This window comes from Schistocerca piceifrons, chromosome 2, assembly GCF_021461385.2.
Source record: "Schistocerca piceifrons isolate TAMUIC-IGC-003096 chromosome 2, iqSchPice1.1, whole genome shotgun sequence".
In the NCBI taxonomy this organism is placed as follows: domain Eukaryota; kingdom Metazoa; phylum Arthropoda; class Insecta; order Orthoptera; family Acrididae; genus Schistocerca; species Schistocerca piceifrons.
The window spans coordinates 631,209,204-631,228,205 of record NC_060139.1 but is presented as its reverse complement, the minus strand read 5'-3'; the positions used below and the strand labels follow the sequence as shown (position 1 = coordinate 631,228,205).

General features: G+C 38.7%; 2 protein-coding genes across 6 annotated transcripts in view; one reads left to right on the top strand and one right to left on the bottom strand.

The window, feature by feature from the left end:
- The window catches only part of LOC124777687 (nucleoprotein TPR-like), a 291,125-nt gene extending 275,396 nt beyond the window's left edge, over positions 1 to 15,729 (bottom strand). For both annotated transcript variants that reach the window (XM_047253163.1, XM_047253164.1), the window contains exon 1: positions 15,538 to 15,729. In XM_047253163.1, the coding sequence (XP_047109119.1) occupies positions 15,538 to 15,553 (16 nt within the window). In that variant the 5' untranslated portion in view covers positions 15,554 to 15,729. The remainder of the gene's footprint in view (positions 1 to 15,537) is intronic.
- Positions 15,730 to 19,002, top strand: part of LOC124777689 — a 45,073-nt gene continuing 41,800 nt past the window's right edge. The window contains exon 1 of one of the 4 annotated variants that reach the window (XM_047253165.1): positions 15,730 to 15,855. The gene's annotated coding sequence lies outside the window, so the exon portion shown is untranslated. Of the gene's footprint in view, positions 15,856 to 15,911; positions 16,006 to 16,513; positions 16,676 to 16,946; positions 17,039 to 19,002 lie in introns of those variants that run through there. The other 3 variants (XM_047253166.1, XM_047253168.1, XM_047253167.1) reach the window with 3 other exon arrangements.

Below are 19,002 nucleotides of genomic sequence, written 5' to 3'. Positions count from 1 at the left end.
ATTTGACAAAGTTGGGATCAGGTGCAAATGTAACTAGGGGGGGGGGGGGGGGGGGGAAGAAAATCGAATGGAACAAACTAACTATTAAAAGGCAACTGAGGTTTGTTCAGTAAACATAAACTGGAGCATTGCAAAATATGTAAAACTGAATGCAAAAATTCAGGCCTGTGTCTGTGAGGTTCTGAACAGGTATAATGAAAACAATAAGAATATGATTGAAACAAAATAGAAACTTACGTTTAGTAGACATCGCATTTGATACATTAAAACAGCAGGTGGTACAGTAACTAATAATGGATACAAAAGCATTTGGTGATTTCATTAAATGTTTATGTAGTGCAAGATAAAAATCAAAAACCCAGATAATTAATAATTAAAACAATGACATTTCAGAGGAAATGGCATACGAGATGTGTAAAGCCATTACAGGAAAGGCACCGGTGGATGATAGTGCTTCCATTAGAAATGATTAAGGATCAAGAAAAGAACAAACTAGCTTTAGAAGTGGATATAGGCCAACAGACTGTTTGCTAGTTCCAGTTAAATAGGACAGCTTGTGTGTTATACAATACAAACACTTCAGTGCTATTCATCTTCAAGTGTTTCTAGTCTACAACATCCTGTTCTAAATGTAAATGCTGCTATAGTTGTATATGAAATTTCTAATTTTAGGGCTATTTTAAAACAAGGAGAATCATTCCTTGTCTCTCAAGTTTGTCTTAAAAAATAGTCGAGTGAACACATTTCCTTGGTGATAAACACACAGCTAGTTGTCAAAATATCGCTGTACTACAAGATTCACGTTAATATTTGGGTAATGAATGAAAATTGTAATATGAACAGTTAAAGGTTTTTAAGTGCAAATTTAAAAGATGTTTTTGGTGAAGGTGACTGAAAGTTTCAGGTCATTTGATTGATGGTTGTTATATTTTCTTCTCTTTTAAAAAGGAAGACATCATAAGTTCTGCATGCTGTTTGAACTGACCAGATAAAGCGGTATTTTTCGTTAAAAGTGCTTAAAAATTTTACAAAAATAGTTTGCAATTCTGTGGAAGTAAAAGGGGGGGGGGGGGGGGGGGGTTGAGGGGACAGAGTCTGCAGAACAGCATTTATTGCTGTCCAGTATTATTTATCACAAAGTGTCGGAAAGTGATTGAATTTGATTGACTATATAACTAATTCAGATCAATGCAACAAATGTTTGTATGCAATGTTTTTGATATTTTACTTCACTGAAAACTTTTTAACTGGGAATTTTGGAATTACTGATTCATTTCTGTGTTAAAATTATTGAAGAAACCTACAACACATTTAAGAAAACATGTAAACACATTTGTCAAAAAGTTCAATTTTTTTTGGTCAGCATATGTGGATCAACAACCCAAGAAATGTTCATGAAAGAAATCAATGGAAGTGAAGTATTATGCTGATTCACTGATGAGACTACTGACAACTCTTGGAATACAGTATATCAAAGCAAATACTGATGTTAGCTTTACAATAAAAGAATAATTCATAGACTTCGTTAGGTAAATTAATTTTATGCAGAAAGAGTGGTAGAAACTTACTGGTTTAGGCTTTGAATGGGTTCAGGCTGTTTGGTAAAAGACACAAAAGGTGCATATTTTTGTTGTGCTCCCAGCTAATAAAGATAGTATTTTGTGCTCTCACCAGTATGCCAAAAATGACGAATACTATCTAAACAACAAAGTAGGTAATCATTTTGAGGGGACAATCCCAGTGCTAAAAGGAATGAGTTCTAAACATTCCAGGTCTGAAACAAAATTATCTTAAAAATACATGACTATGTAATTGTTTTATAAAAATTGTGTACATCAAGGAACCTCAAAGTATTCTTTCCACTGACAAGAAAAACTGGAAAGAGTTACCCATAGCAACATAACCACTAATGTTCATCAGGTATGTGTATCATACCCCAATATTGTTGACATCTTGAGCAATTTGTAACTTGATTTTTTTTTTTTTTTTCCATGTGCTCAGCGGAATCAGAAGGCAGATTTTCTGAAATTTCCAAAAAGTTTTTTTGTGGGTTGTATTCCAATGCAAAAAACGCCTGCCAAGACAAATTCAGGTTTCTAGCACATTTATGGCTGCTCCTCCTGCATACTACAGAGTAGCTTTTCATCATGATGAAATTGAAAATGTCAAAAGCCTATGTAGTAATAAAGAAGTCAAACATGAAGGCGTAATAATAACAATGAAGTAGTACTGACAAATATCAAGGATCGATTTGACCAAGCTCTGCATGATCTGATGGGGGATGGGGGGAGGAGAAGATAGATATTGACAATATACTAGCAGAATTAATAAAAAATGTTTGAGAAAATGTGAAGAATTCCTAGTTCAGCATTATTGTACACTATTGTGAGAAAGAAAAATTCATGAAAACTTCTATAAGAATAAACCAACTGGCTTTCTGAACAACTGAAAAGTGATGGAATATATGTGAAAAGGGAAATGCAATGCCCAGTCTCGATAAAGGGAGGGTTAATGAAAGAAATGGAAAAAAATAACAATATCAGGTCAGATGAACAGAGGGTAATTTCACTAACAGCAGAAATTGAGTAATGCTAGTAGAATTCATCAGACAGGAAAGTAGAGTAAGGGATTAAGTTACTATGAAAAGTTCAGAAAGGTAGTGTGAGTAATCCACTAAATTACAGGCCCATATTGTTAACGTCGATATGTAGCAGGATTTTGGAACATATCTTGTGTTCGAACATTTTGAATTACCTCGAAGATAACTGACTATTGACACACAGTCAACATGGCTTTAGAAAACATTGTTCCTGTGAAACACAACTAGCTCTTTACTGACGAAGTGTGGAGTGCTACTGACAAGGGATTTCAGATCGATTCCATATTTCTGGATTTCCGGAAGGCTTTTGACACTGTACCACACAAGCGGCTCGTATTGAAATTGCGTGCTTATGGAATATCATCTCAGTTATGTGACTGGATTTGTGATTTCCTGTCAGAGAGGTCACAGTTCGTAGTAATTGACTGAAAGTCATCGAGCAAAACAGAAGTGATTTCTGGCATTCCCCAAGGTAGTGTTATAGGTCCTTTGCTGTTCCTTACCTAAAAAACGATTTGGGAGACAATCTGAGCAGCCGTCTTCGGTTGTTTGCAGATGATGCTGTCATTTATCGACTAATAAAGTCATCAAACCAAAGTGCAAAACGATTTAGAATAAATATCTGAATGGTGCGAAAAGTGGCAGTTGACCCTGAATAACGAAAAGTGTGAGGTCATCCACATGAGTGCTAAAAGGAACTCATTAAACTTCGGTTACATGATAAATCAGTCTAATCTAAAAGCTGTAAATTCAACTAAATACCTAGGTATTACAATTACAAACAACTTCAATTGGAAGGAACACATAGAAAATGTTGTGGGGAAGGCTAACCAAAGACTGCATTTTATTGGCAGCACACTTAGAAAATGTAACAGACTTACTAAGGAGACTGCCTACACTACGCTTATCCATCCTCTTTTAGAATACTATTGCGCGGTGTGGGATCCTTACCAGATAGGACTGACGGAGTATATCGAAAAAGTTCAAAGAAAGGCAGCACGTTTTGTATTATTGCGAAATATGGGAAAGATTGTTACAGAAATGATACAGGATTTGGGCTGGAAATCGTTAAAAGAAAAGCGTTTTTCATTGCGACGGAATCTTCTCACGAAATTCCAATCACCAACTTTCTCCTCCGAATGTGAAAATATTTTGTTGACATCGACCTACATAGGGAGGAACGATCACCACGATAAAATAAGGGAAATAAGAGCTCGTACGGAAAGATATAGGTGTTCATTCTTTCTGCGTGCTATACGAGACTGGAATAATAGAGAATTGTGAAGGTGGTTCGATGAACCCTCTGCCAGGCACTTAAATGTGATTTGCAGAGTATCCATGTAGATGTAGATGTAGACTGCAATTGATAGGTATTGTGGAGTTTTTTTTATCTACAATGATCAGGTTAGGTATTCAGTACTATTTATATGGGTGAATTTTGGTTTACTGGTACTGCGGACTTCGTTTTAGCTATATACATAAAGTGAAGTGTTAGATATCTTATTTGTCTAGTTGCATGTGGCTTTGTGGTATCATACATTTTGTCTGAGCTATATAGTTCAGGTGAAATATCTGATACAAGTTTTTTCCTTGAGTTTTTTATTGTGGTTTTGTTGACTGCTGAGGTTTCTGTTTGCTTGATTTTTACATTTGTATTTGTTTCATCATATATTTATTATTAGGACTGTATTGTCCACACAAAACCCTCTCTTGTCCCATTATTTCGTGTTCTTTCTGCAATTAAGTATTTTTCACTTTTGTGTCTGTTCATGAGTGGAATGAGTGATTTTACGGTCACCATATTGTATAAGCTTGAAATAGGCGTGTGTGCCATCATCATGACATTGCAGTCTCCAGTTTTGCCTTTTTTTGTGCTTTGGGTACTCCGGAAAAATTTCTGAACTAAAGGAGTCATTTACTTTGTTTGTTAATACGGCTTGTATACTGTGTATGCACACCTTCAGAACAGAAGACAGTGCCGTATCTAAGGCTGATATTTCTGTATTGTCTTCCTGACTTGAAGACTGTTGTGGTTACAATAACATTGTACTTGATGTGTACGTCATATTGGGTGCTAAAGCATTTTACGAAGATTTTGTTACAACTTCTCTGCAATGTCATATCTACCACAGGTGCCAACCTGACCAACTACTTTCATCCAATTTGATTTGTTCATTGTACATGACAAGGGAATGTAAAATGTCAAATTACAGAGTAACAGTAAAAGTACGACAAAAGTAGCAAATGCCAGAAATTCTGAAAAATGGGAGAATATTCTACAAATACTGCAGACAAAAATGAATTTAACTTCTGTTCCAATGGAGATAGATATGTAAAACAGGTAATTTTGGAAAGGTCTGGGAACACATTTTCATATCATTTGCAACACGGCCATATTCAAACAATGTACACATTTAAGGTAAATGACCTTGATCTTTGACTTTGAATATGTCTAGACATCAGTTTAAAATGTGGTGAACAAATGTGAATAAGAACTCCGACAAACTTTCAGAGATGGTGGTATCGGCCAAAATAACAAAACGCTCCAGAAAACATGGCCTCTAAAGTACATAAACTAAGAGCCATGAGTACTCCATCTTCGTTAGTGTGAAAAACATCTTTACTGCTGAACAAGTGCCGTACCTGTTAATGTACGCATTTTAGAGTTCGTGTTTACTTGACTTTTTTTTTATTGTTTTGTCTATACCATCATCCTGTATATTTGCTTCTTTGCGTTAGACTACACAACACAGTAAAATATCGAGATGGGATGGCATTTGGATTTTGAGGTATAATTTAATACATCCAGCTATGTGATGCAATAAAGCAATATAACAGTATGCAGAAAGCAATATAGCAGTATGCAGACTGTACCGAAAGTACACAAGCAAGCGATAAGTAGGGTAACAGTTAAAAAGGTGGTGTGGAAGCAACACACAGTAACATAAATGTTAACAGACAAATAGCAAACATTATCATTTTGACCAATCACAATAAAGTGAACAGGCCAACAGCATGAACTCTTACTTTTACTCATCACAGTTAAAGCTGAAATGTAAACAGGTCATTATGGTTGCTCTACAGTATCAACATGCTTATTTTAGTATCTATGTCAGTGCTCAGTAATGCACAACACCTTGCTTTTCAAAGACTCTAATTCAGCTTCAAACAGGTATACATACTGGATAGACAGGTGGACCACCCAGTTGCCGAACATGCTGTTCAAGATGATGTGCTTCACTATAATGACTGCTTCACAGACTGAGCAATCTGGATTATTCCTACCAACACCAGCTTTTGCGAACTGCGTAACTGAGAAGTCTCCCTATTATATACACACAGTTCCTATAACCTCCTGTCCTGTCCTGTCTTCCACCTACTTATCCCATTCCCTGCTTCCGCTTAGCATACCACCTTCAATACCACGACTGCAGCAACCAGTTTTTTTTTCTACTCTCCTCTACTTCTATCTTCCACGTCCTTCCACCCCAACCCTCCTCCCATCTCAATGCCAGCACAGCCTTCTGACTGCACCTAGCAGCCCATCCCGTCCCCACTACGTCCCTGCAAGCTCCCACAAGCAGTGTCATAGAATCTTCCCTCACCTCTACCCTGCTATCCCTCCCCAACCCACACCACCACATTACCCCACCACCCATCCCAGCATATTGCTGCTCATGTCATATGCAGTAAGGCCGCAGTGTGCGGAGACACTGGCCGTGTGTGTGTGTGTGTGTGTGTGTGTGTGGAGGGGGGGGGGGGGGGGGGAGCATGCACACTATTTCGGAAGACGGACTTTTTCCAAAAGCTTAATATTTTAGCAGTCTTTCTGATTTTGCCTGCCTGTAACTCATTGCCTGCTCTATGTGGTGACAAGGAATTATCCTTTCCATGTTCTTATTCATTTTATCTTTCGTATACACTCTGAAGATACCTGTAAACTGATTAAGCCAATTGTAAGGGAGGAGAAATTGTTGTCATGATATATCCCATCCTACCCACGACAACATTTATTTAACCATGAGTGGCCTCACTACCTCCTACTAGATTTTGATGTAAGAGCAATAGTCAATAGAGAATCAACCAAAACACCGATCTGGTTCATGTTGTATGATGTCGTCCAGTATAATATGTGTAAATTGTAATTAAAAGTAACACCAGAATTAAGGAGTATAGGAAAAGCCTATCCGAGAACTACTAATGTGAAGATGTGTGTAGGTGAGTTGGTCGAGCGTCAGATCATCGTATTAATGATCACGAGTTTGAAACCCTCTAACGGCATTTTTTTTAATGGTTTACACATGAAATTGTTACATGGGAGCAGTTTTTCCGACCTGTAAAACGACTTTTCAGAGTTTGTAGCAAAGTGCTTTGGCTATCTCCTTTTGCTTCATTAGCTGGAAGCAGCAAACCTATAGAGTACATTTGTATAGCTAGGTATTGTGTTATCTATACAAATATATGCTATAGGTTTGCTATTTTCACATAACAAAGCGAAAGAATACTGCCAAGAGAACAGTGTTAAAAACTCTGAAACATCCTTTGACACGTCAGAAAAATGTTCTCCCATATAACAATTAACTGCATAAACTATCTAAAAAAATGCCACTAGTGGGTTTCGAACTCGTGACCGTTAACAGAAGGCTCTGATGCTCTATCAACTCTCCTACCACATATCTTCACAGTCATAGCTCATGGATATGCTTTTCCTATACTCCGCAGTTCCGGTGTTGTTTTTAATTACCATTTAGACATGTTCTACTGGACGACAACACACAGCACGAACTAAATCGGTGGTTTGGTTGATACTCCATCTACACAGAACATTTGGTACCGATCTGAGTGTCTGATATCTGGAGGTTTGGGTGTAAGAAATGATACCCAAGTTCAGTATTGATCACATCATCATCGTTACTACGTGTAACTCATCAAAATTAAAAAGTTGGATAAACATGACAATGTACAAAGCCTTCCGCTGGTTTTACATATTAACAGATAATGTTTGACCAACATTTTTAATTTTAATGAGTTATACTTAGTAACCATGATGCTGTGGTCAACAATGCACCTATGTACTGATTCTTTAAAAAGCATGATCTGAGCTGTAATTTGTAATGAAGGTGTTGTGTCCAACATCATACTTAGGTACTGAATCTTCAGTAAATAGATCAGAGGATGGTTGCTAGTCAACTGACACCAATAATCAGCCAACCATAATTACATTTTCTTGCTATCAAGACTATTAAAACTTAACAAATAATACAGATCACTATCGCCTTTACCCAAATCTGTCAAGCCATACAAATAAAATATGACAGAAGAAAATATGTCACACAGTAATAAACAATAACTTAATTACATTGTTTGGAGGGAAATTACAGGAAGAATGCTGTGAGAAGTTTTAAGCAGCTAGCTGGGAAATTTAACGTTCTCTTAAATATGCTCAGTTACAATACTACTGACGCTTGTGTCCCCTAAAACAAAGGTAAAATTGAACAGACGCAAGGAGAAGGGATCCCAACCTTCGGCAATACAATGACATTTATTTGTCCAAATTCTGTCAGTCCATAGCCCTCGCCAACTTAGTCCTGCACAACCATATAATACACACATCAAAAAGTTTCCCATCACCTCAGTTCTGAGAGTTGGAATAGAGATCAACATAAACATCATTTCCGCCATTTTTTTGCTCATGAAAACCACACATTGCATGTTGTACCACCATACAGCGAGACCTTCAGGGGTGGTGGTCCAGATTGCTGTCCACACCAGTACCTCTAATACCCAGTAGCACATTCTCTTGCACTGATGCATGCCTGTATTCGCCGTGGCATACTATCCACAAGTTCATCAAGCCACTAGTGGTCTAAATTGTCCCACTACTCAACAGCAATTCGGTGTAGATCCCTCAGAGTGGTTGGTGGGTCACATCATCCATACACAGACCTTTTCAGTCTATCCCAGGCATGTTTGATAGGGTTCATGTCTGGAGAACATGGTGACCACTCTGGTTGAATGATGTCCTTATCCTGAAGGAAGTCATTCACAAGACGTGCACGACGGGGGTGCGATTTGTCATCCATGAAGACGAATGCCTCGCCAATATGCTGCCGATATGATTACATTATTGGTCGGAGGATGGCATTCACGTATCGTACAGATGTTACAGCGCCTTCCATGACAACCAGCGGCGTACGTCGGCCCCACATAATGCCACCCCAAAACATCAGGGAACCTACACTTTGCTGCACTCGCTGGACAGTGTGTCTAAGGCATTCAGCCTGACTGAGTTGCCTCCAAACACATCTCCAACGATTGTCTGGTTGAAGGTATATGCGACACTCATCACTGAAGAAAACGTGATGCCAATCCTGAACGGTCCATTCGGCAGGACTTGGGCCATCTGTACCACATTGCATGTTGTCACGATTGAAAAGATGGACCTTGCCACAGATGTCAGGAATGGAGTTGTGCACGATGTAGCCTATTGCGCACAGTTTGAGGTGTAACACGATGTCCTGTGGCTGCATGAAAAGCACTATTCAACATTATGGCGTTGCTGTCAGGGTTCCTCCAAGCCATAATCCATAGGCAGTGGTCATCCACTGCAGTAGTAGCCCTTGGGCGGCCCAAGTGAGGAATTCATCGACAGTTCCTGTCTCTCTGTATCTCCTCCATGTCCGAACAACATTGCTTTGGTTCACTCCGAGATAACTGGACACATTCCTTGTTGAGAGCCTTCCTGGCACAAAGTAACAATGCGGACGAGATCGAACCACGGTATTGAGCATCGAGGCATGGTTGAACTACAGACAATACTAGTCATGTGGCTCCTTCCTGGTGGAATGACTGGAACTGATTGGCTGTCGCACCCCCTCCATCTAATAGGTGCTGCTCATGCATGGTTGTTTACATCTTTGGACGGTTTTAGTGACATCTCTGAACAGTCAAAGGGACTGTGTCTGTGATACAATATCCACAGTCAACGTCACTCTTCAGGAGTTCTTGGAACTGGGGTGATGCACAACTTTTTTTGATGTATGTGTATTCTCTCCATCCACAAAATTCTCCTGCTCTGCGACGTAAATTCCTGCACACAAACTCTTGCCTTCCAGAAACTGGAACAACACGCACAACGCCACCTCAAAAAACTCTCCAATTTGTCAATTTGTTTACTTGCTACTCCCACCTTGGGTTACCTACTATCCATCAGCACTAAAACTGCAAACCTCCCCAACATCCCCTCACAGCTGATACACCCCGCCTCTTAGACCTACCACATTTACCACACCCTCAGAAATTCACTCCTACCACCATATATAGAACCTAAACAGACCCAAAACACAGGCATGAAACCCTTAGTCCTTTCCAAAAGCCTTCCCTTTTGTCCCACTCCCAAATTCAATCATCTTGGTCTGGTTTCTCTCCTTCTCACAGTCCCTACAGTGGAAACATGTTTTGGCCACCAACCCTATCAATCAGACTCAACCCAAGGCCTATGTTAAACCCTGCCTGACTCAGTTCACTTACCTCCTTCCAACAGTGAAACATCCCCACTGTCTGTAAACCACACCACTTCCAGCATTTCTTAACCTCAAACTTTGCCCCACCATCAATCCCTATAGGCCTCAACATGGAAACTTACCTTATGTATGCAAAAAAAAAACCTGCAATCAACCACCTAAAGCTGGTCTCAACCTCGTAATCCTATCTGTCGTTTTGAATCGCAGGGATTACCTGACAGAAGGACTCTGCCAGCTGTCTCCCCCCCCCCCCCCCCCCCCCCCACACCGCCTCACCTATACAACTCCCCACACCCCTACCTCCTACATGCTTCACAAAATCCATAAACCTAACCGCCCAGCACACCTCATTGTGGCCAGATACTGCGTCTCCACTAAGAGAATCTCCGCTCTTGTTATCCAACACCTTCAGTCAATTACCCATAACCTACTCTCCTACACAAAAGGCATGAACCATTTTCTCCAAAGACTCTCCACAGTTCTTGTTCTGCTACCACATGGTGCCCTGCTCATCACTACTGACACTACACCCTCTACACTAACATCCCTATTGCCCAAGGCATTGCTGCTACTGAACACTACCTTTCCTAACACCTAAATGACCCCAAACCTAGGCATCATCTACAAACAAATCCAGGGTATGACAATGGGCACCAAAATGGCACCATGGATCATCCATAGGAATCCTTTCACACCACCCAGAATCCCAAACCTTCATCTGGTTCTGATCATTGATGACATTTTTGTGATCTGGACTATCCACATTCCTCCAGAACCTCAACACCTCCTCCCCCATTCACTTCACCTGGTCTTCCTCAACCCAACAAACTACATCCCTGAACATGAACCTCTACCCAAAAATGGCTAAGTCACGACCTCCGTCCATATCAAACCTACCATCCACCAGCAATATATCCACTCCGACAACTGCCACCCAGTCCATACCTAGAAATCCCTTCCAGCCTATCCAACTATGGCCATCACGTCTGTAGTGACCAGCAATCTGTCTTCAAATATATTAAGAGTCTCACTGAGGCCTTCACAGACTGAAATCAACTACTGATTTTCTACAGAAACAGTTCTCCCACACCTTGTCTCTCCGGTCACCTACCACCACCCACATTCCCACTGTCTCGCCATGTAGGAGCGCTCTCCTCTTGACTCAGTACTACCCAGCATTGAAGCAACTGAATCACATTCTCCACCAGGGTTTCGACAACCACCATCTACTCCAGTCAAGTCACAGACATCACCTATCCCATCAAAGGCAAGGTTACCTGTGAATGCAGCCACATGATCACAAACTAAGTTGCAACCATTGCGCTGCTTTCAATGTGGGCATGACAACCAACAACCTGTCTACCTGCATCAATGGCCACCAATAAGAAGTGGCCAAGAGAGAGCTGGACTACTCAGTTCTGAACATGCTGCCCAAGATAACATGCTTCACTTCAATGACTGCTTCACAACTGTGTCATCCTTCGCAGCAAGACCATCTTTCCTGAACAGTGCAGGTGGGAACCGCAACATATCCTATGTTCCCGATGTGCCCCCCTATCCTCAAACCTTCAATAGCTCCTGTCCTTCACCCACCTCTCTCTTGCCCTGCCCCACTCCAGCACTACACAAACTTCTATTTCACCAACGCACCCATCAGTACTTTTCCCCTGCTCTACTTCCCCACCCCTACTCTGCCATTCTTCCCCGTTCCCACCTCCTTGTACCCCCACCACCAACGGGTTGTTTATCCATGTTAGAAGCAGTTGCTGTGTGTCATCCAGCATCAGCGGCCAGATGATGATGTCTGGTGTGTCATACCCAGGAAGATGCAGTCAAGAACAAAGGTATGACGCAGCAACTGCAGATGTATAAACACAGTCAGCAACAGGAAGAGAGTGGCCCTTTTCCTGCAGCCAGCACAGCAGCGGCTCAACATGCTGGCAAGCCGCAATGTTGTCCCAGACAGAGAGAGAGAGAGAGAGAGAGAGAGAGAGAGAGAGAGAGAGAGAGAGAGTGTGTGTGTGTGTGTGTGTGTGTGTGTTTTCTACTTCAGAAGAAGGCCTTTTGACTGAAAGCTTGACTGTGCACCAGTCCTTTTGTTGTACCTGTCTGTCAATCAGTTTCTCCTCTATACATTAAGCACCAATCCCCCCTTCTCAAAGACTGTCATTATTCTTTCCTGAATTGTCCATTGTTTGTACAAGCTATAAAGTTTTGAATCTATTTTGAATCAACAATAAGTCACTAACTCAAAATGTGAAGGAGAATGCTGTAACCTTTTCTTCATTTTATCTACCTAAAGCTCAAAATGGATTTGACATACAAAGCGAACATTTTCATCAATTTTGCATGTGCGTACATTTTGGTAGAGCACAGAGGTTATTGTACAGAAAGCACCAGAAGGCAGCATGGGTGAATGCCATATTACAAATTCTTGGCTAAAATCAGGTTAAACTCATGCCCAGCTGGTTAACAATGGTCTCTTCAAGTAATTATAACAGAATTACAAAAAGGACAGTTGTTACTCAACATATAGTGGAGATGCTGAATCACAGATAGGCACAACAAAAAGTCTTTTTGTTGTGGCTATCTGCGACTCAGCAGCTCCGCTACATGGCGAGTAGCCAACAATCCTTTTCATAATACTGTTACATTCCCTTCTGGATTTTCCAAGTCATTATAAGGAATTTTCTGCCCTTATAAATTAAGTACAGCTCTCATCAGATGTATTTAAACTATGATGAATAACACATTCTTATTTGAGTACGACAAGATGACTGAGTAATTATTTGAAATATGATTAATAATTTATTCTTATTTGTGTACAAAAAGATGACTGAGTATATAGGCATACCACATCAAGTGGACCAGTTTTAGAGAGTCCCTGACAGACTATTCATGAACTGAATCAAATATTTTGATTAGCTTCAACATCTATATGTATGCTCTGTAAACCACTGAGAAGGGCAAGACAGAGGGTATGACCCTTTTGTAGCAGTTATTGAGGTGCAGGAAGAATGATTGTTTACATGCTTCTCCACGTGCTCTAACTAACGTAATCTTGTTCTCACAATTCCTAAGTGTGTGATCTGTAGGTAGTAGTTGTATATTCCAAGAGTTATCATTTAAGCCAGTTCTTGAAACACTGTAAGCAGGATATTTCAGGATAGTTCAGGTTATTTTCAAAAGCCTACCAGTTCACTTCTTTGGCACCTCTGTAACACTCTCCCACAGCTCAAATAAACTCTGACCACTTGTGTAGCCCTTCTCTGAATATGTTTAATATCCCCTGCTAGTCCTATCTGGTATGAATCCCACAAGCAATCTCCTTTATACACTGAATGCATTTCCACAATATTCTACCAATTCTGTACACAGCCATTGCAAAGGCACAAAGGAGACATGTGCACTGTTGAAACATATATGTAGTTTGCAAATTGCTTAATATCTCACTGAAGAAGTCATTAACTGCATGCAGAATGACTTTATTACGCATTTTGGCATCTGATGACTATTGTCGAAATGCGTAATACTGGATTAATAAAAGTCATTTTGCATTCAATGACTTTTCCCCAGTGACTTATTCAGCTAATTACAGACTACATATACACCTAACACCTCCTTTACCCACGACTGGGCTTATGTGGTCATTCAATTTCATATCAGCAAAAAATATTACACTCAGGTATTTGTATGAGTTGGCAGAGTCCAATTGTGACTAGGATCCAGGATGAATTTATGAAAACTTTTGGTAGTTACCTCATCCCAATGCAATATTGATGTTTGTTTGTTTATTTATACCTACTTATTGCTTGGAGTTCCTTTTCACATTACTCCACTTTTATTTTTGCAGAAATAAAACCAGTTTTCACTGATATCACTTTCTGCTTACTCACTTATGTCATATTCTAGTGTATACACCGTGTATGAAGATAGTAGCTTCAAATAGGCCTAACACTTTTCCATCCATAAGCAAGCACAGATTTAAAATTGAAGTATATAGTTCTGAGGATTAAATAATACTCTTTCGAGATACATTATTAACACTGAAGACCTTAGGCCTACAGTTGAGATAAAGTTCCCAAAGATTGAAAAATTTGGCACTGAAGCATTTCCATCATTTTTGCAGGTCCATAATTTTCATACAGAAGAATAACAGCTGCTGTACAAAAAGCAAAAGCAAATGGCATAGTACATTTTTATATTGCCCATTCTTGACTGAGCCATCCATAAAAAGTATGATTTATTTGAAGATGGTCTCAAACACACAAAATGAATTTTCTGCTATTTTTCCAAGTACAGCTTTCAACAGATATATTTAAAAATCCTGTCATTAACATATTCTTATACGCCTACAGCACAAAATGTTGTTATTGCACAAAAAGTTGTTTAAGTATACAAAATCAGAGGCTTTTCAGTTGAGACTACCTTTCATAAAAGTTATTCAAAGTTTGCACTTCAGCATGCTTGTATATGATACAAACTTAGGACCCCTATCTATGAGAGGCTGTAGAAATGGAACTATAGGAGATAAGAGCTGAAATTTTGTACACATCAAACCAAAGCGTTGTTGAACCAACTTAAAAACACTCATTGTGTTCCGGAACGTTTGAGAGGGGGGGGGGGGGGGGGAGCATGACAAACTAGTTCACTTGATGTAAAATGATACATTGGCAAGGGCGTATCAATTATCTGGGGGCTTGTACGCTAAATTATTAAAATATTTTTTGTAGTACAATGTCAATTTACTTTTGTGGTAGTTTTGAGGATATAAGGAACATCTACCTGGAGAACAATTACAGATATTATGAACGGCACTTCGAACTGAGGCATGTTAATATTTATAACATGAGCTACTATGGCAGCAATTACAAATGTGTAACGTTAACAGTAGATTCATAACAGAATTTCCAAATAGGCCTAGTTAGACTGTTGTCATTTTCTTAATGATTTCTGCTGCGCTATAAAAGTGACATACAAACATAAGTACGTAACACATTCAAACTCTAACGTGAAAAACACAGTAGCCTATTCGTGAAACGCATCACTGTATAATGCCCTGCTCTGCTAGCCAGCAACTCCTATTAAAAAGAATATGAAAAAAAGATGATTGTATTAACTACTATAACTGACGAGTTAAAGGTACGCAGTGGGTAAGAGAAAGAGTGGCAAGAGTTCTGATGAGCTCCGGGATGTCAGTAATCTACAACATCGCAAAGCAAATGCCCCCACGGAACTTCTATGAGGCAAAAATGTTTTGTATACCAGCATCAAAACAGAAAGTCACCAGGTAGCTTTAATATCCATCAATAAAATTAGGCACAATTTGTTAACAAATGATTCTTCCCAATCTTCCACATATAGTACTGAGGTAGATCTTCCAAAATTAATAAGAAAGCATCAGCGAAGGCTTACCATCCTTATTTTCCATTTCTTTCTCTCACAAAATACACAAAACTATGTAAACTGTTCACTTTTCACAAGGTTAAAGCTCTCAGTTAGCTTTACGTTCACCACTTCGAAACGACGCGCACTTTACGTACGACCCGCACGCCGAATTCAGTTCATAAACATTACCCCTCTTCAAAACAGCAATACGCCGGCATTAGCGCCAACCTCGACGGAGGAACATTTTACGTTAAAGCGAGACTTTGGAGTGCCTTGTCAAAATCTTTGCTACCGCGAACATTGGAACACGTGTTTAGTTTATTTGTTCGTGTTGTTACAAATATTGTAAGTTTCTTATTTTTATTTTATTAGCTAAAAAATTAATTTAGAGTCCTATTGCTTATTAATACAACCTTGTTCTGCTTCCTGATTTATTCTTTTTACACTATCACGACGCAATTGTGAGGAAGTCTTTGTTCCATGCTAGGCGTAGATGTATGTGTAAGCCTGCATCGTTTAACGTGAAAGATATATAATTAACGTTAATTTCAAAACATTATTTTTTATTGCCCCATGAAGCTGTTTCAGAGGGCATTGCTAGTATTTAATGCTGGTTTCCATTTTAATATTAATATTCCACGGTGTTAATTGTACGCTGTGTAAAATCAGGTTCCGATGTTGCATCTTGATTGTAATCGGAGATGTCAGTCATCTATGATAAGTAAAATTGGAAAATGGATAGAGAAAGAGAGAAAATATTTTATGAGCTAAACGAGGGTTTAAAATACGACCATTATGCCACAAACCCCGTAGAAATTGTCGTTACGAGTTTACATGTTACTATATATTGAAAAAAAAGCGCACGTATGCGTTGCTGGTGAAAGGGGGGAAAATAGCAAAAACAATTAAAGTGCCCAAATTATTATTAACTGTTTCAAGTAGTAACAATACATTCCACAGAGTCCAAGAATAGCGGATACGTTAGACAATATTTGTGGTGCGACTACTGGAAGTAGTAGCGATGTAAATGACTACTTCGTGTGGAGCGTTTAAATTTTATGTCATTTGTGGGATAAAATGCGAAATTTGCGTTACACGTTTATGAAAACGCATTTGCGAGATCATTCTCACAGACGAAACTACCTTAAGTGATTTTTCGGTTATGGTTAGTTTATTGTGAAAGTCGTAGTGAAACCGTTTATATTTTTGTAGGCAACGAGCTCCTCTTCTGTTTTTGTATTATCTGTTCAGTTATTCGTTAATGGGAAGAGTTAATTCAGTATTTTTATTGATGTATGGATTTCACATCATTTATACATATCAGTTAGTAGTCTGTTTCGTTTTTACAAGCCTAAAAAAAGCAGAATGGTTTAAAAAAAAGTGCATGTATATTACGTAGAAAACTACTGCAGTGATGTACGCATGCTGAAACAGTAGGAGATGAATTTTATCTAAAACCACCGTTAGTAGTAATAGCGTTTTCACGTAAACCATTTTTAGGGTGATCGAGTTTATCCTTTTAGTGAAGGTAGAATAGCAGCTGGGCTTTTTGCTACTGACGTTCTGTTGAGTGTAACATTGTTATTTCTGAACTCTTTGTGTAAACTTGCATAAAGACTCCTATACATAACTTGACATGTAGTTTTAATTGTATAATGTTGATAAGTTTCACCTTCAATTTATGGCACGAGCTATCCACCATAAATCTTAAATTTCTTTACACTGCCCATGGAACAAGATTGTAAACCTAGTTTATGATTTTGAATAATTGAATGAGTGCACTGTGTTAATTATGTTGCCTATATTACACCACATACCTCTGTACTATGTGTTACTGTGACTAAAGGGAAATGGTTAATCCAAGTTTGACTCCATTATTTTTGAAGAATAGAACAAATTGGTTTGTAAGGCAGTGATAATCTTAGACGTTGTTAATAATGAGTATAATTGTTGACTAGGTTTAGACGTCATATAATTTATAACAAAACTTTTTTTAAAGAGTAGGCCTCCAGAAATAAATAGAAGAAAGATTCAGGTCTGTTAAGTAATCCACCAGGCCATGTGGAAAGTCAAGAGAAGACATTTGTCAGATACCAGGGATATGATCTGTAAAAAAAATGAAAAATTATGGAATTATCCATTCTTTGTTTATTATAGATCCCAACAAGAAGGAGAAGTTTCAGAAATGTCGAATCAGTCAAAGTATACATTAATGAAAGATTAGGAACTCTTAAATTTAGAGAGTACACGGCAGAAGACAGTAAATGGTTATTATTGTAATGATAAGAATGCAAGAGATTCATATATATATAAAAATAACATCAGTGAAAAACAAATTATTTGCATGTCAACAGAGAGAAGGAAAAAGAGAAGGTGCCACGTTGGGGGGGGAGGGGGGGGGGAGAAAACATTTGTAGGCGAGATGAAATAAGTATCAGTAAGTCAGTTACGTCGGTGAAAATGATATACAAAAGGACGAGGCCCAACATCGAGAAAATATGAAAATAAAAAGTGTGGTGACTGGTGAGAGAGACTAGAGTACAAAAAACCTCTCACTGAGTGAGTGTGTGTACTTTACATTTGAGAGTATCGCACTGTTTGTTGCATTAGCTGTTACTGCTGTTGCTACTTATGATGAGTTAGTTAGTTACTTTCGTGTTCCATGGATCATTTTGCACAATAAATCATCAGATGTGTAATAAGTCATTTTACATTCATATTGCAAATTAATTTGTACACCATTCTGCACCCCCCTCGAAATGAAAACAAGATGTACAGATTGAGTTAGAAATTCCTACCCACCACCTTTTACACATTACAAACATAGAAATTCTTCTGCAAAATAGGAGGAGTTGTCAAGAAGAAACTTTTTTTGATTTATTTTCAAATTTTATCTTGCTGTCGGTTAGACTTTTGTATCACTGGGTAAAGTAGTCAAAAATTTTTGTTGCAGCGTTGTGCACCCCTTTCTGTGCTAAAGACATCCTTAATGTTGAGTAATGAATGTCATTTTTTTCTTCTAGTATTGTAATTATGTACTTCACTGTCCCTTTTGGACTGTAGTGGATTATTTACAACAAACTTCATCAAGGAATAAATATACTATGAAGCAGTAGTCACAGTGCCCAACTCCTTAAACAGATGTCTACAAGATGATCACGGGTGTGCGCCACTTATTTGTCTTACAGCACATTTTTGGGCAATGAAGACCTTTCTTAAAGATGAGTTACCCCAGAACATTATTCCATATGACATTACTGAATGAAAATAAGCAGAGTATGTCAACTCACTGATGTCTGATTTGCTATGATTCTAAGTGCAAATGTGGCTGAACTAAGTTGCAAGTTCCAAAATGGATTTTTTTTTTTTCCTTTTCTTTTTTTTCCAATTTAAATTCTCATTAGTATGGACACCTAGAACTTTTGAAGTTTCCATCCTATGTTTTATTTCATCATGATGTTATGTCACACTTATCACTGGTGCAGTACCCCT